This window comes from Lampris incognitus, chromosome 5 (genome assembly GCF_029633865.1).
Source record: "Lampris incognitus isolate fLamInc1 chromosome 5, fLamInc1.hap2, whole genome shotgun sequence".
Classification (NCBI taxonomy): Eukaryota; Metazoa; Chordata; class Actinopteri; order Lampriformes; family Lampridae; genus Lampris; species Lampris incognitus.
Window position 1 is genome coordinate 29,275,257 of NC_079215.1, and position 23,900 is coordinate 29,299,156.

The 23,900-nt window shown below is 42.4% G+C and overlaps 2 protein-coding genes across 2 annotated transcripts in view; both read left to right on the forward strand.

The window, feature by feature from the left end:
* LOC130112800 (intraflagellar transport protein 56) overlaps positions 1 to 4,559 on the forward strand; it is a 28,543-nt gene extending 23,984 nt beyond the window's left edge. The window contains exons 16-18 of the mRNA XM_056280291.1: positions 3,106 to 3,212; positions 3,822 to 3,955; positions 4,350 to 4,559. Of these exons, the coding sequence (XP_056136266.1) occupies positions 3,106 to 3,212; positions 3,822 to 3,955; positions 4,350 to 4,464 (356 nt within the window). The 3' untranslated portion in view covers positions 4,465 to 4,559. The remainder of the gene's footprint in view (positions 1 to 3,105; positions 3,213 to 3,821; positions 3,956 to 4,349) is intronic.
* A 9,307-nt stretch (positions 4,560 to 13,866) lies between these two features.
* Positions 13,867 to 23,900, forward strand: part of LOC130113122 (ubinuclein-2-like) — a 33,521-nt gene continuing 23,487 nt past the window's right edge. Inside the window, exons 1-7 of the mRNA XM_056280644.1 lie at positions 13,867 to 14,529; positions 15,439 to 15,555; positions 16,037 to 16,135; positions 17,322 to 17,435; positions 17,643 to 17,740; positions 20,028 to 20,580; positions 22,409 to 22,479. Of these exons, the coding sequence (XP_056136619.1) occupies positions 14,233 to 14,529; positions 15,439 to 15,555; positions 16,037 to 16,135; positions 17,322 to 17,435; positions 17,643 to 17,740; positions 20,028 to 20,580; positions 22,409 to 22,479 (1,349 nt within the window). The 5' untranslated portion in view covers positions 13,867 to 14,232. The remainder of the gene's footprint in view (positions 14,530 to 15,438; positions 15,556 to 16,036; positions 16,136 to 17,321; positions 17,436 to 17,642; positions 17,741 to 20,027; positions 20,581 to 22,408; positions 22,480 to 23,900) is intronic.

The window sequence follows — 23,900 nt, forward strand, 5'->3', positions numbered from 1 at the left end:
TATTTATTTATTTTTCAGGAATGTTTGCGCAAATTCCCATGAGATGGTAAATGGTAGATGCGTGAGATTTTGTCCATTGATTGGAAGTTGTGTGCAAGTGCTGCCCAAGAAATATGACCTCAATCAACCTGATGAGGCGCTATGATTAAAGGTCAAATTTTTGAACTTTGAAAAGTCATAACTCCTACGCCGTAAGTCCAATTTACACGAAACTTGGTACAACTATCCATCTATCCTCACACTACACGTATTCTTTCGGATTGTTCTCTTTAAATTTGCCTCAAGAACCACTAAAGTCCGCCTAACTAGATTTTCCAATATTTTTGTGTCCGGCCAATTACCCCACTCTCCCGAGCTGTCCCGGTCACTGCTCCACCCCCTGTGCCGATCCGGGGAGGGCTGCAGACTACCACATGTCTCCTCCGATACACGTGGGGTCGCCAGCCACTTCTTTTCACCTAACAGTAAGGAGTTTCGCCAGAGGGATGTAGAGCTTGGGAGGATCACGCTATTCCCCCCAGTTCCCTCTCCGCCCTGAACAGGCGTCCCAACCAACCAGAGGAGGCACTAGTGCAGCGACCAGGACATGTACCCACATCCAGCTTCCCACCCACAGACATGGCCAATTGTGTCTGTAGGGACGCCCGACCAAGCCGGAGGTAACACGGTGATTCGATCCGACAATCCCCATGTTGGTAGGCAATGGAATAGGCGACCACGCTACCCAGACACCCCGATTTTCCACTATTTAGAATTTTTTGGAAAACACACTTTTTGACATCTCCTAAACTGTATGTCTGATTGCTACCAAATTTTCTGTGGCTCATTATTGCACCAAGCTTATCAAAAGTTGTTTAAAGGTTGTTGATCTCTTTGGTCCTGCTGAGGTGTTGTCTGCTTAAATTTCATCTCACAATGGTTTAAAAGCCTGAAATCTAGTTTGGGGCTAGGTCTATCTGTGGCTTTAAATGTTCTTTCGGCTGCTGCCATTACGGGTCGCCACAGCGGTTCATCCGTTTCCATATCTTCCTGTCCTCTGCATCTTCCGCAGTTATGCCAACCACCTGCATGTCCTCCCTCACCACATCCATAAACAACCACTTTGGTCTTCCTCTTTTAATCTTCCCTGGCAGCTCCATGTTCAGCATCCTTCTTCCAATATACCCAGCATCTCTCCTCCGCACATGTCCAAACCATCTCAATTTCGCCTCTCTTGCTTTGTCTCCAAACTGTCAAACCTGAGCTGTCCCTCTAATATACTCATTCCTAATCCTGTCCGTTTTCATCACTCCCAATGGAAATCTTAGCATCTTCAACTCTGCCACCTCCAGCTCCACCTCCTGTCTTTTCATCAGTGACTCCGTCTCTAAACCATGTAACATAGCTGATCTCACAACCTTCCCTTTAACTCTTCCTGGTACTCTTCTGTTGTAAATCTTTCCTGACACTCTTCTCCACCCACTCCACCCTGCCTGCACTCTCTTCTTCACCTCTCTTCCGCATTCCCTGTTACTTCGAACAGTTGACCCCAAGTATTTAAACTCATCCACCTTCGTCACCTCTACTTGCATCCTCACCAATCCACTGTCCTCCTCCCTCTTGTTCACACTTATGTATTCGGTCTTGCTCCTACTGACTTTCATTCCTCTTCTCTCAGTGCATACCTCCACCTCTACAGACTCTCTTCAACCTGCACCATATACTCTCACTACAGATCACAATGTCATCTGTGAACAGCATAGTCCATGGAGACCCCTGCCTGATCTCGTCCGTCAACCTGTCTTATCACCACTGCAAACAAGAAAGGGCTCACAGTCAATCCTTGATGTAATCCCACCTCCCCCTTGAACCCATCTGTCATTCCTATCACACACCTCACCACTGTCACACTCCCCTCGTTACATATCCTGCACAACTCTTACATAATTCTTTGCCACTCCCAACTACCTCATACAATACTGCACCTCCTCTCTCGGTACCCTGTCATATGCTTTCTCTAAATCCACAGACACAGTGTAACTCCTTCTGACCTTCTCTATACTTCTCCATCAACACTTTCAAAGCAAACATCTTCCTGGCATGAAACCATACTGCTGCTCGCTAATTATCACCTCTCCTCTTAACTTAGCATTCACTACTCTTTCCCATATCTTCATGCCGTGGCTGATCAACTTGAAATAATCAGTAAAAACCAGTCATTTTTAAACCTGATCATACCAGGAAACCAATGTAAAGTAATCATGAGGATGATGTCATACCTCCTCAACAGCAGTGCTGCTTCTGCTGTTATGTGAAGGATATGTTTGTTACATACGTAAGTGTAAAGGTTTTACTTGTTCACAAAAGCTTAAATAAAGGCGTCAGTAACTGAAGTATAGCAAAAGAAAATTAAATCCTTAAATATTGATTAAATATTACTTCCAGATTTTTCACTTGGGCTTCTAAAGCATTCAGGGCTGAACTTTTTTTAAAAAATATATTAACCTTAAACTTAGCACCAAATAAAGCTCAATCAGTTCACCTGGATACGTTTATTGACAGTTTATCGATGTTTGACGACCATCCCTGAACTGTGGGGGGCTAAGAGTACATCTGTCACCATTTTACAATGCTGTGATTGCAAGCATCCCAAATCCTCTGAATAGTACACATGGTCATTGTAGATCTAGTTAACGGTCATGCCCATATTCGCATATGAAACTGATCATTGGTTTTGGTTGTTATGCAACTCTATTGTTATAAGGGTGGGGATACCTGCAGTCAGTTTAGACTGAAGAGGTCACTTAGATGAGTGATGAAATGGATCTGTCAATAAACGTTGTATCCCGATGAACTGATTCAACTTCCTTTGATTTTCTTATTGAGTTAATTATTATTGATTATTGATTATTGCGTATGCATAAAGACATTAAACTTAGAATATACTTAACAGCTCTAGGAAAGAGAAATATCCACTCAAGAGGACGTTGTCTTCTTTTCTTGGCTAATTGTTAATCCTGAAACTGGCCTATGGGCCAATATCATTTGGAAAATTTGAATCTCTAACAGTCATTGCAAGACATTAATGAATGATGGATGAACATGCTTTTTTCTTGTCTCTCCCAGACATAATGAACCAGAAGGGTCGACTAGCCTGGGAACTCTATCTGAAGATGGGTGCTTCCTCCGATTCTTTCAGTTTGCTACAGCTCATCGCCAATGACTGCTACAAGGTGACATTATCCCTTGGCTCTGTTCAGTCATCCATCACCTCTATTAACAGCTGTAGTTGATGTGTAATATGTAAATGCAATTCTGTCACAATTTGCAAACCTTCCTGACTGCATTTGAGATACCCTACTTTGTCATTTTGGTCAGTGATCCCCTATTGTCTGAAGGTAGACTTGACTGTGTATTGACTTGGAGTCTGGAGTATGGAGTCTAATTGCTTTACTCCAAAGAATTAGCAAAGGAAATGGGGTCTGTGTGCGTGCATGCGCATGTGCATGCATGCATGCATGCGTGTGGAGAGACGTATACATTTGAGCAGCACCATTGTACACGATGGTATTCAATAAAATTAATTGTCACTAACCCAAGCCAATGATAATAAAAATAAGTCTATTTCAAAAAAATCACCATAACATCATTCTACATGAGCGAATTTCAATACAGCCGTCTTGGTGCAGTCAGAGCTGTTGGAAGGTGTTAAAAACATGCAGTCCTCTTTAAATAGAGAACTCCGGTAAAAAAGTCAATGTTGACTAGCAGTTTCTTTAATTCCAGTCTTAACGTATAGCATATTGCATCCCAGTGCTGATCATCATAGCCTCTTGTTTCAGATGGGCCAGTTCTATTATGCCGCCAAAGCGTTTGACACACTGGAAAAACTGGATCCAGTTTCAAACTACTGGGAGGGCAAGAGAGGAGCTTGTGTCGGCATTTTCCAGCTCATACTGGCAGGCAGGGAGTCCAGGTAGGCTTTTCTTTGTCTGTACTGTAATTATGAGCATGTTTTTTGGGTCATTCCTTTGTTTAGAGAATTTTCCTTGCAGTTGCTTAGATCCCATTCTCAAAAAATGTTTTGATTCCCAATCTGGAGTTAAGTGTGTGTGTGTGTGGGGGGGGGGGGGGGGGGGGGCTGTGATGGCCTGGCGGCCTGTCCAGGGTGTCGCCCCGCCTGCCGCCCAATGACTGCTGGGATAGGCTCCAGCGACCCTGAGAGCAGGATAAGCGGTTTGGATAATGGATGGATGGATGGGTGGAGTTAAGTCCCTTTTTTTAAATTTAGGATATGGGAGTTGCTGTAATATCTCAGTATGTAAACTATCTAATTTGTTGTTTCCTTACACGTTTTGTTTGTTTGCTAGGGAGACACTAAAAGAAGTGGTGCCCCTGCTGCGAAATTCAGGAAACCCCCAAGTTGAGTACATCATCAGGACTCTGAGGAAGTGGGCCAAAGACAACAGAGTTGCACTCTCATAACAACTTTTGGCTTTGAACTTCGGCTTATTACATTGCAAAAAACATTAGCCAAAATACACAAAATAAAGAATTTGAAGAGAAAACGGCTTAATACTAGTGAAATTATCTGTCCATGCAGCAAGATCATTTTACTTGACAAGAAATCTTAAAATAAATTGGTTCCAGTCTAGAAATAAGTAGACTCAGATAAGTGTTCAAAGGTTTGAAATAAGCAGAAAATGCTGGTTTTTAGATTAAATTACTTGAGATCAGACTTGCTACAGCAAAGTAATATGTGAAATACACTTGATATTAGTAAATAATTCTTATTTCATTTTTTTGCATTCTTAATTTTAGCACACTGGGAAAAAAAAGTTAAGGCCAAGGAACAAGAAAGTAAATCACTAATTTAAGTGAAAATTACTTAATACTAGTGGAGTATGATTATACTGTTACTTGAAACAAGTTTGCTCATCTTGAAATAAGTAGGCCTGAACCCATATTTAATTTTAACTAATCGCAGAGCATACATCTTAAAACAGGAAACTGCTTTTACTGAAATCACAACCAGGACTGCAAGTGAAATTTCTGTCAAAGTTTATTGACAACTGAAGGTAGTCTCAACAGAGCTTTCACACCAGTAACAGTCTTATTGTGCAGGTGATTCAATAACCTACAGCATTGTTAGACTGGGCAACCTACAGTCTACTTTCAGATACCCACTGTCACAGAAAAGGTATAAACACACTTCTTCAAAGTAAGAGTTATTTTTTTCCACCACATGGGTTAGGGTTAGCCAATCAGAGGCAGAGTGGCTGATCTTTCAAAAACGGCAGGAAAAATAAATAACACTTAGAAAATACCCACATCACATCCCCTCCCCCCTCAAGTCCAAAGGCAACAGCAGCAGACATCACATCATGGTGGCGTGGCGGTGTATGATCTGTTTCGTTTTTGTTGCTTTAAGTCTAAAGTCGCTCTTTAGCCACATTATTGTCATACATGGTCGTAGTCCGGATTTTGGGGTTTTCTGTGGAATTGATGGTTGTGAACAAGAGTTTAGAGTTTTCAACTCATTCTTTCGTCACATTAAACGGACACACCCTCTGTATTTGACAAATGGATGCCCACCAAGTGGATGGAGATTGACACCCACATCAGCTGTACTAGGGATGGAACATTTTGGTGCATCCATTTTTTTCTGATTGTGCCACTCTTGCAATGACCAGCTCGGTGAACGCAACACCATGTGTCACTGCACTTGAAACACCACTGCCTGAGGCCCACTCTTCTGATCTGGTAAGTTTCAATTAGCAATCTAAAGCTCTTGGACAGGGAAGGGTTAACACAAGCATTAACGTTGACGTTCGTAGGTAAGGGTAACCTATATGTGTCACTAGGAACTGAATTTGGTTTGAATAATTTATATTTGAATTTGAATTGTTCAACTTGAATAATTGCATTAAAAACTGAATTTGAATCACTTATTTTGAATTTGTATTGTTTACTTGAATAAATTGCATCTGAATAGCATAATTTGAAATTGGTTTTATTAGTTTGGAACTGAATTCCAATAAACTTGAAACTGAGTTTAATATTATGAAATTGAATTCAGTTGTTCTGAAACTGTATTTGATCCTCACTGAAAATTCAATTTATACTTCCACATTAAGTTCTCACATGAAAAGGAGTTGTGTGAATTTGCACTGGATTGCTCTCCCTCAATGACCAGATGTGTGTATCAATAAACTGAAATGGAGTTGCTAGAACTGAATTTGAATTACAAGAACTGAAATATTATTACTTTTCATAATCATTATTAAAGGAAGAAGCTGGTGTTCGATCATCCATAACCAGACCTGATATTGCCAGATCTGCCTCAGCTTTTGCCATCAGTGTCTGGGAACAGTGCCACCTATCACAGGTAAGCTTGGCTAGATGGGTCAATAATAAATGATACAATCAGAATCAATACTTTATTCATCCCCGAGGGGAAATTGGGTTCTATTACAGACACTGACGCTCTAATAACTAAAAACAATTGATAGCCTATTGGTTTGTGATGGTCCTACCTCGCAATGTGTTAGTTTTAATACATGTATATTGCAGACCTACATGTTATGTTACTTGGAGGGAGGGGGTACTAATTTTAAACTTTCAACAGAGGACGGTCAACAATATCATCTTGGGGTGCAACAGTACCAAGCTACTCTCCTGGATACACTGAGGGACAGAATGAGAGGAGTGTTTGAAGAAAATCCTTAGACGACTACTTGGCTTCAACATGAGCATTGGCTATGTTTGATACTTTTATAGATCCTTTCTCGACTACTGCATATGGAGAGAATAGAGCTATTCGTTAACTTTTCAGTCCAGTCAACCCAGAAGAAGTCGTAGTGTCTCAGAAGATTTGTTGGGTGAAGCAAGGTTGTTCAAAGGTCATGGCCAGAAGAAACAAAAGTTTTTTCTATATGTACCATTAATTGAAAGTCTAAAGCAGTTATTATCCAATTCCAGAATCTTCACCATGTTTGAACACTACCACGGGGAAGCAGAGAGGGATTATTTTATGATTTTCAGAATAGAAGGAATCAGAAACACTTTATTTGTCATTTTACTTCATGCACTTGCGTACATGAAATGAAATGAAATACCATTTCCCCCAAACCACAGCAGTACAATACAGACAAAAACACATCCAAAAACTACAAGAACACACATACCCAAAATAACACATACAAAAAAATCACTGTCCAAGGGAACGAATGCCAGCCAGGATGACTGTCGGAACCACCGGTCTACATGGGTTCGCAATTAGCTTAGACCACCCCACTTCCGCATCCTGTCAGACCGCCCTCATTGTTTTCTCCTCGGGCGCAGCTCCAGGCAGGGGCTGTTGTCCCCGGGCCCACCGGACGAAGCAGACCAAGCTCTCCCAGCCGATCCAGTGCCAGCTCCCCCAGCCAGACACCATTGACACATCTCCCCATACTCCTCACGACAACATCATAAACACCAGTCAACGCCAGGTGAGGCCGCCGTCAGACCGCTCTCGGTTATCGGAACTGCCGGTCTGCATGGGCTAGCGGTTAGCTTAGCCTGCCTCGCTCTCTCAGCCGATCCAGCGCCAGCTCTCCCAGCCATCAAACGAAGACAAAACTTAGACGCAGACATCGACAAAAACACTGCATGGACGGTACTGGGTGAGGCCGCTGCAAATGTGAATTCGCGCTGCCATCTTCCGACACCGGCACTGGGTGAGGCCGCTGCAAACACGAATTTGTGCAGCCATCTTCCCACACCGGAAGCGGAAATTTTTTACTGATGGGGCCCTTTTTAAAGCTCATCCTTTATTCTGTAAGACCTAATATTGCAAATAATTTTGTATACAGATGAAATCGAGATATGCGACCCCCTAGGGTCCTATGATTCTGCAAATAAATTGTTAATGGTTTATTGTTGTTTAGGTAATATTGATCCAAAGTTTAGGTCAAAGTTAGCTGCTATACAACTCCTTGCAATTGCACAGGCTAATGATGTTTCTCAGTGGGGTGTTGATGTTGTTTTAAAAAGAATTCTAGAAGATCTAATTCTACTATATAATGGTGTTACGATTGAAACGCCAAATGGTGAAATGGACTTGTTCGGTGCTGTGATAGCCTTATGTGGAGACACACTTGCCCAACATGAGCTTGCTGGCTTCAAAAGTGTTGGTTTTGTCTATAGCAAGTGTAGACAGTGTGAATGCACCTTTGACGATATGCAAAGACATTTTGATGAGAATGAGTTTGTTACAAGAACTATAGAGAAGCACATTAGGCAATGTCTCGAACTAGACAAAGCAAGTACAGATACCTTGAAGGCATCCCTCAAAACCACTTACGGAATCAACAGAAGAAGCAGACTAATTGATGTTCCTGCGTTTGACCTAAACAAACTCCACATGATATAATGCATGCCATTTTTGAAGGTGTTGGACCAATGGAAGTTAATCTTGTATTAAAACACCTTATTCTGTCGGAAGAAATAGAATTAGATGTGTTCAATTCAGCCATTCAGAGTTTTCCTTTCTCACCTCTTGATATATGTGATAAGCTTCGTCCTGTTAGTGTCAGCACTTTGGCAACTAATGACAGCAAATTGAAACAGTCTTGTGGGCAAATGTTAGTACTTTTGAAAATACTACCTTTTCTTTTGAATGATGTGGACAATGAGTATGTTAAATTTATTATTAAGTTGATTAAGATAGTTCAGATAGTTCTTGCTCCCATTATTTCTTTACAAACCGTATTAAGGCTAAAAAGTATGATTGAGCAACACCTAAACTTAGCACAAAAAGTAAGGAAATTTGTGTTTGGTAGATTATTTCTTTGTTGTAACAATGCTTCTTGGCAATAAATCTTACATCAGGCACCTGATTGTCAGCACCTGGGGTACCAGAAGCTCAAAACAAGAGTCAATAGCAACAGCAAAATAAGCTGTTTGGCATTGGCAGAGAAGATTTGGCCAATTTTTCATGGGCGCAACCCACATACTCAGCTCTGCTGCTCATCCCACAAATGCATGTTCCTTACAAATGTGGCACCATTTAAAAGGGAAATAAACAGGCTTTCCAATGGTATAAGATGTATTGCCAAGAAGCATTGTTACAACAAAGAAATAATCTACCAAACACAAATTTCCTTACTTTTTGTGCTAATTATATATCAGTTTAAACAAATTTTCCCTGAAAGTAATGTAATACCCAAGCAGCATTACATGTTGCATCTTGGTCCTTTAATAAGGAGTATGTGCATGCGATTTGAGGCAAAGCACAGTTATCTTAAGCAGTGGGCTTCTAAGTTAAATTTAAAAAATGTAAATCACTTGCAAAAAATATTCATTTACTTAAATGTTGTCAAAATGAAATAGGCATTGAGCGTCCCATTTTTGCAAATGAGAGAGAATTGGGGTCTGTTTCAGAGGTGACAAATACGTGTTGAGGCTAAGAGATTCTTTTGGGCTTGGGTGTCATACAATCTGTTGTCTCTGTGAAATGGCTTATCTTCAGTGGTAATAAGTAAATCAGTGGGAAGTCTATGATTATCGCGGAGGTGGGTGATGCGTTACCTGTATTTGGATTGATAAAGGATATCTGTGATAGAGTCCTCTTTTGTTGCTTTTGAGTATCAGCGTTATGAGACTTTGATATAGCGTTATGAAACTTTAGATAAAGATTTGTTGCCGTATGAAGTGGCAGTGCCCATTCTTGCCCAGGCAACAGAACTAGTGCATGAGCTTATTGATAGTGTAACGTGCATGGATAAGAAGACACGCTGGCCGCTGGCTCGCGGGTCTGACCCGCAGGAGACATCGCTAACCGCTCGACTTTGAGCGGTTAGCGATGTCTCCTGCGGTGCGGGCTGATACAAGTTCGCTTCCCGGCCGCGGCAGTTCCTGTGGTTGCGTTGTCCCCCGAATTCGCTACATTGGTGTCAGAAGTGGGATGGAGCGACCGTAAGGCCATCGGAAGCGTATGCGCCCTGAGACGTGAAGGAGCTGACATGCTTAAGCGCGGGGACGCGCTTCCCGAAGGAGGGGGGTAGTGTAACGTGCATGGATAAGAAGACACGCTGGCCGCTGGCTGGGGGCTCTGACCCTTTAGTCGAGCGGTTAGCGATGTCTCCTGCGGTGCGGGCGATACAGGTTCGCTTCCCGGCCGCGGCAGTTCCCCCGAATTCGCGGGGATAACGAAAAAGCCGCGGCCGGGAAGCGAACCAGCGGCCAGTGTGTCTTCTTATCCATGCACGTTACACTACCCCCCTCCTTCGGGAAGCGCGTCCCCGCGCTTAAGCATATGAGCTCCTTCACGCCTCAGGGCGCATACGCTCCCGATGGCCTTACGGTCCCACTTCTGACACCAATGTAGCGAATTCGGGGGACAACGCAACCACAGGAACTGCCGCGGCCGGGAAGCGAACCCGTGTCGCAGGAGACATCGCTAACCGCTCGACTAAAGGGTCAGACCCGCCAGCCAGCGGCCGGCGTGTCTTCTTATCCATGCACGTTACAATATTATTGATTTGTGCCAATAAACTATCGTCTTTGTGATATTATTGCACATAGAAATTGGCCTGCATCATGAGTTGTGGTTGAGGTAATAGGTTCTCTCTTCCATACTGTATATCTTACATGCTTTTGTAATGGTAACATGTTAGCTACATGTTGGTGTTTTTACAGCTTGTTCCACTACCATAAAGTGGCCAAAGAAAGACATATTTTTTGCAGTTTTGAATGAAATACTTTATCCTGGTAAATTGGGTGGTAAAATGGTAAGCAGTTGTCTATGACTACTGCATGACTATAATATTAACTTCCTGACTGAATTGCAAAAGCACAAGGGATGTGATTTCACCTTAAAAAACCTGACATTTTTCAAAACGATTTTCTTTCTTTTTTCATTGAAATAAACACTCATTTGAATGAATAAACACATTTTATTTGTATAAATTACATTGTTCCCAGGGAAGAGGAAGGTGGGAGAGGGGTTGGAGAGGGCAGGACGGTCCTTATCTTTTATTTTTTGCAGCCAGGTCGGGCAACACCTTTAACCGCCTCCTCTGGAAGTCTTGCCTACTGTGAAGGGCTGCAGTTAGAATGGATTCTTGCGCTTTTCTTTTGCTCTTGGGTGGATTTTGAGAATGAAGGTGGCAACATTTCTCCATCACAGCTTGTTGGTTATGTTTCAGTTGGCTTCTGTACCTCATGCTTGAGAGTTTGATGTTTCTACAGAGTTTCACATTAACTGGACAATGCTTGCTGTCCCTTGAGTAGTGTTCAGTGGTAGATTGCTGCACTGCTCGCAGGTGGTACTTGATGGACTGATAAGACTTGTATGTTTCGGTGTTGGCAGCTTTAGCATGCAGGATGTTAACCATGACACTAAACGCTGACTCCACTTGAGGGCCATGAAATGGGCAGAGCGCAGAGTGTGCAGTCCTGGTGAGTACTGGGTACTGCTTTGTCTTCTGCAAATGGTTCCACCACTCATCCACTCTGGTTTCCTCAGTCATGGCAGGCAGCCCCATGTCACTTGCATATCTAGGATGGCAAAGAAGAGAGGTTGAGTTTACTTTAGACCAGTGGTTCTCAACTCGGGCCAGAAAGGGCTAGTGTGGGTGCATGCTGTTATTCCAACCAAGCAGCAACACACATGACTTTACTAATTAAATAGTCCTTTAGTAGAATCGGGTTTGTTACTGATTGGCTGGAACAAAAGCATGCACCCACACCGGCCCTTTCTGGCCCAAGTTGAGAACCACTGCTTTAGACAATGATTGCTCACTAACCACATGACCCAATACAACAAAACAGTCATACACACCTGTATATTTCATGCTGATAGGCGGCTATTTCTGCTTCATTAAGTCCCAAGGATGGAAGCATGGCAGGGAGTCTCTTGAGATGAGGAAGGATATGGTGACTTCCCATCGACTCCGGGTCAAGGCACGACAGCTAGGGTCCTCAGCGTCTGACTGTTGAGAGGCAGTTTTAAATGAAGGTCCAGAGCACAGTTGACATATGCCTGAATCACTTTGCTTTCATCAGTGGGTGCCCTCTTCTGAGCTGGTCCAGGATACTGATGGCCTCTGAGCCTACAAAAGGAGCATCAAGATGGGCTTCTGGAGACCTTAGATCAAGCATCTTCAGCTTTGGCCCAGACAAATTCCCCCCCTTGCTGCACAGGAGATCTGGTTTGATGAAACAGGAGAGAAATCCCCTAAAAAGGTTCTCCTGCTCATCATGCATCTTGTGAATCACTGGCTCCTTTGCTTGGAAAAGAAGGACATATTGCTTCAGCATGGGAAGTACTGAACAATTAAAGCCAAGCTCAAGACGCGTTCTCTTTTACTCAAACAGCACCTGCCAAAACAAAACAAAAAGCATTAATCTTTAGCTGTAACTGTGAAATTGCATTGTCCGTCCCTACCATATAAACAAATGAATGAATAAATATATAAATAAATTGGGCTAATGAATAGAGAAATCAATACAAGGCATATCTGAGAAGGATACTATGGACCGTAACTGTGTCATTAGTCACTAAAATAGCAATTACATGTACATGTACCTTCTCTTACCCTGTAATGACACGCTTTAAATGATGAAGGCTATGTCAGGCTGATCGTTGTCATTTGATTAAACAGCAAGTAAGTGGAATATTTTATCATGGCTCTTGCTTTTCCAGTCACATTCAATTTCTAAGAAGCTGGGGTCACCTAAGTTTGAGCAGTGAAAATCAAAGTGTCCTCTCATTTCTTGACAGGTGAAGCATGTTGGGCCATTGCCATTGAATAAAAATGTTTTTTTTTAATTTAACTTGAGTTTGTGCCACTTAATCTTGATTTTTTTTTAGTGAAAGAGAATGGTTCAAATTGGTACTATATTTAATGTAGCTTGTTTTACCAGTAAATCACTCAATTTTAAGATTCCCTGACTAATTGAGGCATAAAATACATATTCATGATCAATTTAAGAATATATCATTAATTCAAAGATAAAAACTAGTAAATAATTTTTAAAACAATATAATCAACCTTACGTTTCCAGATCTAAGATTTAAAATCTTGGCAACCACAGAACAATTCGCAGTGCAATACAAACCCTCGTAATTTCAATGCCCTACAAAATAAACACGATTTCAATACAAAAACGGCACAGTCGCACACAGACAATATGTCTTTGTGATAGTTTGCTTTATCTTCCATTACTTCAATTGGAATACAGATACTGCTCATACACATAGCATATAAACATTTGTTTACAACAGAAACAGCCTGGTAGACTATGATAATTACAGATGTATGCATAATGACGCCATACTGAATTTGTACTTGTAACGGGGGCAGAAAATATGACTGAAGGGGAAGAATTAAATGATTTTTTTGTAACTTTCGTACTATCGTCAGTTCTAAGTTTGCTGGCGTCACGTGACTCACATCCCGAACATATTTTACTTAATGTATTGCAATTCCGACCATTACCAAGCAGCTAAAAATTCAATATCAACAGGTGGTTATCTGCGTGCAATGGTAAATCAGCTGCGGCTGAGTGAGGGAATGGAGAATGTAAATCATGTGGCTTGTTTGCTTCCGTTTGGGATTTCACGGATGTGTGGGCCATTGTAGAAAAAACGCTCATTTCAGCAATTCTCTGAATAGATAGGGTAAAAATTACGTCAAGTGAAAGTTTCGCCCGTGTTTTGCAGCCGAGAGGAAACTGCCATAATGTTACCTGGGTTATATGGGGTGCTGGTTTTGCATTCACCGGTTGTCCTTCACACAGACTGTTTGTGTAAGGGTCATAATCGTAGTACCATTTTATGATTGTCTTATTATCGCCCGTTGTGACAGAGGCGGGTTTAGGAGTGGGCCAGACGGTGATTGGACATGCCGACCCCCCTCTAACACGCTGCTTCCGTTCGGGACGTGTGCGCAGGCCCAGTGACCTCTCTCTTATATTTTATTTACTCCTGAAATCCAAGATGGCTCCTGTGAATATCTCGGTCCCATAGCAATCCGAGGATGCAAGTAGCTACTGCAAAAGCAACTTTTCCCCGACCATTACACCCCCTGGAATTCAATTCGTATGGTGCGGAGGACCCCCTCGCATCCACATAGGCGCTAAGGAGCCTTTGCGCCTTCGCGAAACGGCCTTCAAGTCACCAAATTTGGAGTAGTTTCGCGAAGTAGCTTTGCGCCGTCGCTTGTCTGTCCGGAGCGAGGTTCAAGGCAGGCGAGCTCATCACAAATGGCCGAACCGAGAAAAGTACCATTTGTCACCCTGTCGGCCTTCGCAGCCGGATCCGCCGCGGAGTCCAGGAAACGCCGGCTAGAGGATGAGGCCGACGTCAACTTTGATGGAGACGGCGAGGTCGAAGCGACAGCGACCGGGACAGGAGGTGGCAACGGACGGTTCGGCAAAACAGGCGACAGGGACAAGGCAGGAGAAAGGAAGATGACGGTGCGGTTGAACCTGTCTCTGTCCGAGCCCAACGACCACTCATCCGCCGAGTTTAATTACACCGAACTTGTCCAAAATGTCCAGGTACGACCCTTTCGGTATCACGGAGGGGGGACGGAGGAGGGGGGGACGAGACATGTGCCAAGAGTTTATTTTATTGCTCCGTAAAAGTACGGTAGCGGGGGAAGGGGGGACTTGTTAGTTGCTTTGCTTAGGGGTTGTGCACCTTGTTCTCCCAGGGACTTCCGTGCGGGTTGGGGGGGGGGGGGGGGAGGGAGGCACATGACCAGTCGTGGGATTTCGCACAAAAGACGCCGGGTTCTGGCCATTCATTCCTGCCGTCCGCTCTGTCTTGTCCGCTGAAGTGTTGCAAGTTTTCACTTCAGCTGCGCACAAACGTCCCACCCTTGTCAGATAGGGGAATATGTGTGACACGACAGAGCTTATCTTTTTGCCATTACCTGTGTCCTTCTTTTCTTTTCTTTTTTTCCCCACTTGCCCAGCAACAGCCTAGTCATACTGCCATTACAAGCACTTGAGAATGCCACATGCAGTTTGGCCCTCTGGCTGTGGGTGATAGATTGAAGAGCATTGCTGATGGAAGTACCAGGATGTAGAATGGGACCGACGCAAATGTCAGAGCCATGAGATAATAGTAATATAAATAATAAAAATGCTCATCACACTTTGCTCTCAGTGCATTTTTAGACATGCGTTTTTGTATGGGGACAAGTTTAGATTGAAAACTTTTGAAAAAAAAATCAGTCGAGTTATGAGTAAGTTTTTTTTATGTGGATGCAGGGGAATGGATGCCAGCATCATGTTATGGGCATAATATAATTTTGCATCATACCCAAGTTGCATTCAAATGATGGTTTTCACTTCGCTGGCAATAGGTGTCCCATAATTTGTTCGGGAAAGTATTGTAGTTTTTGAATATAGCCTATTTTTGTTTTGTTAAGCCAAATTATTGTTTCTATTTTTCACTTCCAGTTAAAGAATAAGCCCCCAGTTGTGACTCCGGCCCCCAATCCAGCCGACCCCTTCATTGATGACGAGCGAGAACGACTGCAGGTCGAGGCCCTGGCTAAAAAGTTTGAAAACAAATATGTAAGTTGTTTCTAAATCTTGTTGTGGAACCACCAGAGAATCAAATAAAAAATGACGTTATCGCATCAGTATGATTTCTGTTTGTTTGCCTAATGCTTGTGAGTTTTTTTGTAAGCAATACTTGTCGTATATCCCAATATGGGTTTGATGATACATTTTCTTCTTCCATGTGCAGAACTTGCATTATGTTTGTGTTTTTGCACTTCTATTTTTGAAAAAACTAAATGTCTCCATGTGGATGGGTAGAGAAAGCAAAACTTTCAAAAATGATGACATTTTTCCGAGACCTAAATTCAAAAAGTTGATCTTTTGAGTTGAGCGGTTGAAATCTGTTAAGTACTGACAGTTAGATGCAAATATTCATTTTTATAGGGACAGATTAGAAGTCAGAATGGAGTGTCAGGGGGATTGCACTTTATTATGGTAGTGTGTGTTAGCCTCTCATACAGCCAATGATTTTTATTTTTTTTATATGTTTCAGGGAAATACAGGAAAGAAGAGAAAGGACAGAATGCAGGACTTGATTGATATAGGCTTTGGCTATGATGAAACAGATCCTTTCATTGACAATTCAGAAGCGGTGAGTACTGTAACATGTTTGTTATTTTTGCTCCATATCACATTCTTGATCTCCGTTTGGCATGTCTTGTTTGGGTGGACATGTCTACATGTTTCCTCACTTGGTGTTTTAAGACATGGGCATTTAATGGCAGTACTAAATGGAGATGCATATCCTTTTGTAATACCATCTTGGATAGGGCAGTTTCCGGGTAGCGTCACGACTTGCAGACATGGTCTCCTCACATCCATTCAGGAATATGTCACTGTTTTTGTTTGCCAGAAGTAGTTGCTCAGTATTAAGAAGACAGCATTGTCTGTATTACTATAATGGTTGCTATTAGGTTCCTTTTTATGGATTTTGTTTGCCATTTTGATGTGAATGTTTTTTAATATTTAATTTTGTTGTTGTCAATAGCTGTTCTCTGCAGTCAAAACTTGACAGTGTCACTTTGAGTGTAATGGTTCTGATTATTTTTGTGTTGACTTGCCTGGTGATGCAAGCATCCTTCATTCTTGCATCTTACATTGGAGATTAACTCCTTCTTACAAACTCCATTCCTACTTATTTCCACTACACAATGGAAAGGCATGTTTTATCATGCTTTGTGTAATGTAAGCAAAATAAAATGGAGCCATCCCTTATAGCAGTGTTTCCCAACCCAGTCCTCAAGGAACCCCTATCCTGCAGATTTTCATTGTAACCCTGCCTAGGTAGCCCTGCTTGTACTTACTCAACCAATCATCTCACAGCACTTAATTATGCAAGTAGCGCAACATCTGACATAATATATTGCTGATTGGTTGAATAACTACAAACAGGTACCTATTCAGGGTTGCAAAGAAAATCTGCAGGATAGGGGTTCCTTGAGGACTGGGTTGGGAAACTGCCTTATAGCTCCAGATGAGCTCGACACTGTCACCAGCTTTGAAACAGTCATTAGTTAGAAAATGGACCAGTTTGGTTTGTCCTCTAGTGCAACGGCAGATTTGGTAAACTTAATTTTCCCCTCATTTTCTTTTTCTTGCTTGCGTTCTTTCGTTTGTTGTTTTTGTTTTATATAGTTAGCATGTCCATAGTGACAACAGGATAGCTCATGAACAGTTAGGAAATAGTCATATGACATTTTTGACTGTTTGGTACAGAGATCTGTTTTTGATCACATGACTGTTCTCATACAGAATGTCTTGTGTTTTTGTTTCTGCAGTATGATGAGCTGGTTCCTGCCTCGCTGACTACAAAGCTTGGTGGATTTTACATCAACACCGGGACGCTGCAGTTCAGAGCAGCCTCAGACTCGGAGGCAGAGGAGGGGGGCAAGGTGAGGCTGCCTAGGGCTTACATAAGATGTGAAATGACTGTTATTCAACATTCTTATGGACATGGAACAGATACACACACAAATATAAATAGACAGACTTGCATAGCAGCACATGTTTTTCAGTTTAGAAGGGCCATGTCGGGCAATGCACTCTTGCCATCTACTTGGTTGAGAAAGCAGAGAATGGTTGTTCATATGTTTCAGAAGCTGAATTACAGTGAAGAGCAGACAATTAAAAGGAGGAAGAAAGAAGGGAACAATTTGGAGGAGAAGAAACCCAGGAAAAAAGGAGTGGCCAAACAAGGGTAAGAAGGATGTAAAATGGTAATTGGGAGAATTAGCCTGTTTTGGGGCTTTTCTTTTTCTTTTTCTTTTTTTTTTCCAAGGGGCAGAAAAAACTGAGATGCCCACCTTTCCTTTTACATGATACTTCCATACTGTGGAGCCAAGACGCACCTAAAGAATGTGCCTTAAAATGTCTCCAAAGTCCAGTTATTCCCAGAAAACTGCTCTTTGAACATGGAAGATTTTATTTCGGCTACTGAGGACATATGATGACATATGTTTCAGCTCCTCCTTGTAGATAATACAGTAACAACCTTCTACTTGATAATCTGCTTTTATGCTGTTCCTCATACATCTATCACAGAGTAGCAAGGCTGATTGTGATGTGCTCGAGGGCACCGTGACAGGCCAACCACCCATGACAAAGACTCTATTAGCCATGCTTGGATAGGCCAATCTCTCTAATATGCTGCCATTGATACAGCCGTTCTAAAAACTCCCCAAAATAGCAACATCTAATGCTATTGTACCATTATGAAACAGACATCGTTGTGTGCGTGTTTGCACACTTATCTGTATGTGCATGCATGCTTCCACACATATAAACGCAGCAGCTTTCCCGAGTGAGCTCTTAGAGCAAACTGCAGGTTAATCTCTTAAGAATCCCCCCAGCCTCTCACATTTGAGTCATCTTAATAGCGCTGACTGCCTTTGCAAATGTTACTAATTTGCAACAGTGGTTTGATTCCTGCCTTCTTTTATGTCTTTATGCATGCTCAATAATCCAGGTAAGAAAATCAAAGAAGGTTGAATCAGTTCATCTGGATACAACGTTTATTGACAGATACGTTTCACCACTCATCTAAGTGACTTCTTCCGTCTAAACTGACTGCAGGTATCCCCACCTTTATTGACAATACAGTTGCATAACAATCGAAACCAATGACCAGTTTCATATGCAAATATGGGCATGACCATTAACTACAGTTTCAATGGTTATGTGTACTATTCACAGACAATTTGGGAATGTTTGCAATCACAGCATTAAAAGATGGCAACACATGTACTCTTAGCGCCCCCCCCCCCCCCCCCCCACAGTTCAGGGATGGTCGTTCCCTATTACCATAGATGGCCCCTTTGACTCCCCGTTCAAATCAGCGTTCCTCCCTTTCAAGGATGTGTACATCCTCATCCTTGAAAGAGTGGCCACTGGCCTGTAGATGGGTATAGAGTCCTAGCCTGACGTGTTAGAGCTCTTTTGTGTTGTGTCATTCTCTTGGCCAGTGTCTGTTTGGTTTCCCCAATGTACAAGTTATGGCATTCCTCCTGGCACTTAACATCATTATCATCATCAGTTCCGTAACCTATGGAGGTCATAGGAGCACAGCTGATGCCTCAACAAGTCTTTTCCACAGTTCCCTATCCATTGCAGCTCTCCCCGCCTCCACTACGCTCATCTGTAGCCATTCTCCGAAGTTGTTTACCCACAGTTAACAGCGTACACTATATTGCTTTGTTTGTACCAGGGGACCTGATCCTTGGGGTGGACCAACTTATGGCGCAGCATGTTTTGGGGTTTGAAAGCAACTGAGATGCAGTGTTTGGAAAATGCGCATCTCAACCGTTCCAACATTCTCGCCACATACGGAATCACAACTGGTATACACCTAGGCAGCTGTTGTCTTTCTCTTCGCTTTGATTGGCTGGTGCATTGTTTGGGCATCTTTCTGGCTTTGAAAAATGCCCAGTTAGGATAACCACACTTAACCAAGGTCTGTTTAATGTGGGATTTCTCCCCTTCCCTGGCTGATGTGTCGGTGGGGACGTTGTTAGCTCAGTGGTATAGTGTCCTGATGACTCCTAGTTTGTGCTCCAGTGGATGATGAGAGTCAAACCTAAGTACTGACCAACACATACTGATCGGTATAAACATGTCCAGATGAACTGATTCAACCTTCTTTGACTGCAGTCAGTTTAGACTGAAGAGGTCACTTAGATGAGTGATGAAACATATCTGTCAATAAACATTTAATTCACATGAACTGATTCAACCTTCTTTGATGCCCTCTTTTGTGCTTTCTTGTCTATATACCTATTGCTCAGCCCCTCTTAAATGATTGGACTGTCTTCTCTAAACTAGAGTGTATCTAAATGTCATCAAAATATTACAATTTAACAAAACAAAGTGGAGAATAGCCATGGGGTGTTGTCTTTGCCTCTACATTTAACATGAGGGGTATATAATTCAGTTGGTAAACAACAGTTTGATAATCTGTGCTAAAATGAAAACTATTTTGCCTTGAACAGAGTGGCCCCCCTCAACCTCCATCGACCAGAGAAGAAGAAGAGGAAGAAGCTGATGAAAGACTCTTTGTGTCTGGCTGCCATGCTCCGCCGCTTCACACGGGAGAAGGAAGAGATGAGGAAGAAGAATTCCAATCCAGGGCACCCTAGCCTAGCTGGAGGACTGGCTAACAAACCCCACTCTGCCAACGCCACAAACCACCTGCTAGCTTCCAATTCCACTCATTTCCAGTGCAACTCTACCAATAATGACGTCTCCCTGGCTGACCTCACCTCTGACCCCACTGTGATGTCACTCCTGGGCTCAGCTAACGAGAAGGAGCTGCAGGATCTCCTAGGCGACCTGGACTTTAGCTTGTTGGACTCAGCACCGCAGCATGTCATGGTGACGGCCAGAGAGAACGGCCTTCTGGGGGTCGGAGTTCCAGCACAGAAGGCAGCAGGAGGTGGTGGCCAAGGGAGGGGGCTGGGGGCTTCTAGTGGACTTTTTTCACCGCCTCCACTGCCGGATGGACTGCCTGCTCCTCTTATCAAACGCATCGAGGACTTGCGGGTGGTGAGTCAGTTATAGATTGCCTGTGGCTTGTAGGCTGAGATTACCACTGCTCTTCTCTCACAGGGTTTGCACTGCAGTTGAACAGTGTTATTGAACATTTTAAGTCACATTTACAGTTATTTTTACTTCTTAGGAAAATGGTCTAATCAGAGCTGGTCTGTAGCACACAGGAAACAGGGTTCTAAGATAAGTTTCACTTGTTTTGCTTAGAAGTACTTCAATTTTCAGGGAATTTGACTACCAAATCGAGGCGGAAGTTTTAATCATGGTTTTCTTCTCTCGAAATCTCAATGTTTAATGGAGTCAACTTCATGAATTTCTTTTTTTCCAGGGGAATGCAAAAGAAATGGCAGAGAAAGGCAGATGAAAGGATGAGGTGCTGATCTTAAGGAAAGGGGAAGCAGGAAGACACAGTACACAGACAAAAAAACGGTGTGACAGGGTTCAGCTTTGGATGATAAATCAAACTTATATAGCGCTTTTCAAACACTCAAAGTCGCTTTACAATAAACGGGGTGAAACAAGACAACAGATAAACATAACACAGACATACAGGGGTGGATGGGAAGAGAGGGCTACAAGAGGGAGAAGCGGCAGCCACACACGACACCAGCAGTGCTCTCCCACTTAGACAGATACAAAAGGGCAAGAAAAACACAAAACAACAGCACTGTAGACGTTGATTTTCTGTAGGGGTTTACTCCCGTAGCCTATTCCTCTCCTGAGGTAACCACTAGGCAGTGGCACTATTTAACCCATAGCTGGGGATGTTTGTGCACATGTGGGCGTATTTATGCTTTTGGGAATGAGAGAAATCAATCTTGGTTACAACTTTCTTCAAGGATCCCAAGTGTCCCACAGCAATAAGAAACCTGGATTTTTTTCAGCAAATTTCTTTGGTAAGCAGAGTTCTTTAGGAAAAGTGTTGGGATTAGGGATGGAACTAGATTAAGGTTAGTATCCCTAACATTTTATAGTCTAAAGGTTTAATTGGTTATTCAGGGAAAATAATCAATACATTTATTAATAATTAAAATAATCATTAGTTTCAGCCCATATTACATCCTCAATTTACATTGACTATTATTATGGTCACCTGCTTGGTGTTCATTTTGTAAATCACATCAGTCAAGCTCATCTCTGAGCTGGAGTTTGTGACCGAACTCTGTCACCACCGTGCACGCTATAGGGCTCTACCTGGGATTCTCCAGCACAGAGATATGGATGATAATGGTGGTATAAAGGTTTGAAATAGGGCTGGGCAATATGGACAAAGTCAGATATAATGATGTTTTTGGATGAAATATTTCTATCTATATTGTGACAATATTGTTGAGATGACTATTGGTGCTTTCACAAAACATTTACACAATCAGATTTTTGATAAATACTCATCAGTAATGCCTATATAATAACTAAGTGGCTAAACGCAAATAATAGAACAGCTAGAAAAATCTGGTAAATTCAGAAAATTACATCACTTGTTACGATATCCAAAATCCCAGACGATATCTAGTCTCATATCACGATATTGATATAATATCAATATATTGTCCAGCCTTAGTTTAAAACAACAGCCAGTCTATTACAATCGCTAAAAACACCAGATAAAAACCAGCTAGGTAAAAACAGGGATTAGGGGTGGAACCAAATTAAGGTAAGTGTAAAATCTAGTTGGTGTAGCTCAGCAAAGCTTAGCATTATGGGTAAGTTGGTGAGTGTAAATTCATTCATTCATTCATTCATTCAGTCCTTAGTGTGTGAGTGTGTGTTTGTGTGCAGTGTATGGAACAATGCTAGTGTGCTGACTCAACCTATTCCTCTGCAGGCCTCACGTCAGTTTGATCAGGAGGGCAGGAAGAAATTCTTTACCTTGGACATGAATAACATCCTGCTGGAGTGAGTAGAACGAGCCATTACAATATCATCAGTGTCGACCCCAGCCCTTTTGCTCTACTTACTCTTTCACTTCCTTTCTTTCTCACTCTCCCTCTCCATCAATTTTTCTCTCTCCTTTCCTGTCACTCTTTTTCTCTTGCTATCATTCCTTTTCTGCTGACTTTTTTTGCTTCCTCAAGTGGTCTTCCAACCTTGAATCTTTCATTTGTGATCTTTCTTCATCTTTTTCTGTCCTTCCCTCACTCTCCATCTTGTTTCCCTCCCTTCCTTCCCTGTCTTACTCCCTGGCTGTCTGACTTTGGTTTTCCTCCCTATTCTCCTCAATTGTCCCTCTCCATCACTTCCTTTCCATGTCCCTGCCTAACTGCCCCCCCCGTCTTTCTCTCTCTCTCTCTCGCTCTCTCTCTCTTTCTGTTGTTCCTCTCTGTAGTGCCCATCATATGTGTGTATTTTGTGTGTGTGTGTGTGTGTGTGTGTGTGTGCACATCAGTGTACACGTTTACACGGAAATGAAACCATAACCGTTTAAGAAAAATCCCTAACCGATAAACGTAAAGGTTTTTTTTTGTTTTTTTAATATAATGCGTGATAACGTCATCATTCTTTGCTGCGTGACAAGTACGAGCGCGATTGAAGCATGGGATGGCGGCTAGTAAAAATCTGCGAAGCCCCATGTGGGTGGTTTTTGAAAAGAACGGAGAAGGAAATAAAGTAAAATGCAGCATTTGTCAGACAGAGCTGGCTTACAACAGGAGTACCGGGTCCATGGTCAACCACATCAGACTGAAACACCCAAGTGAGAAGTTACGGACAACAGGACAACAACAGACGATGCTAGTTTTGGCGAGGTGCTGTGACAAGGCGCGGCGCGAAAAGATAACAGACTTCATAGTGGAAATGGTTGCCCTCGACATGCAGCCTTTGTCCATTGTCGAAGATGTGGGGTTTAAGAGGCTAGTGGAGTACCTTGAGCCAGGTTACTCTATGCCCTCTAGGAAGCCCATCACCACCAAAATGCTTACCATTTAATGCATAGGCTAATCAAATGTCTATCAGAATATGAATAATGATGTCACATTATTGTATAGCCTAAAGCACAACAGAGGTTGTCAATGTCAACAAGGACTATTTTCAACATGAATGGATAAATAACCACAAAAGACGTATATCATTACGGATTTATTGTAGCCTACAAAGACACTGAAGTTCGAGGTTGGATTAGAAAGCTTCTCAGCGGGATCTAATCGCACCGAAGGGCTTCGCGGAAGCGGTAAACTCCCAAACAAAACAAAACAAAAAAACAAGTTTCTAACGCATACTCATCCAGAGATATTCGATCTTTTGTAAATGGTGTAGCCTAGTTGTGTCATACGACATCGGCGACCTTAACAGCGGTGAATCTATGGAATAATAAGGCTACA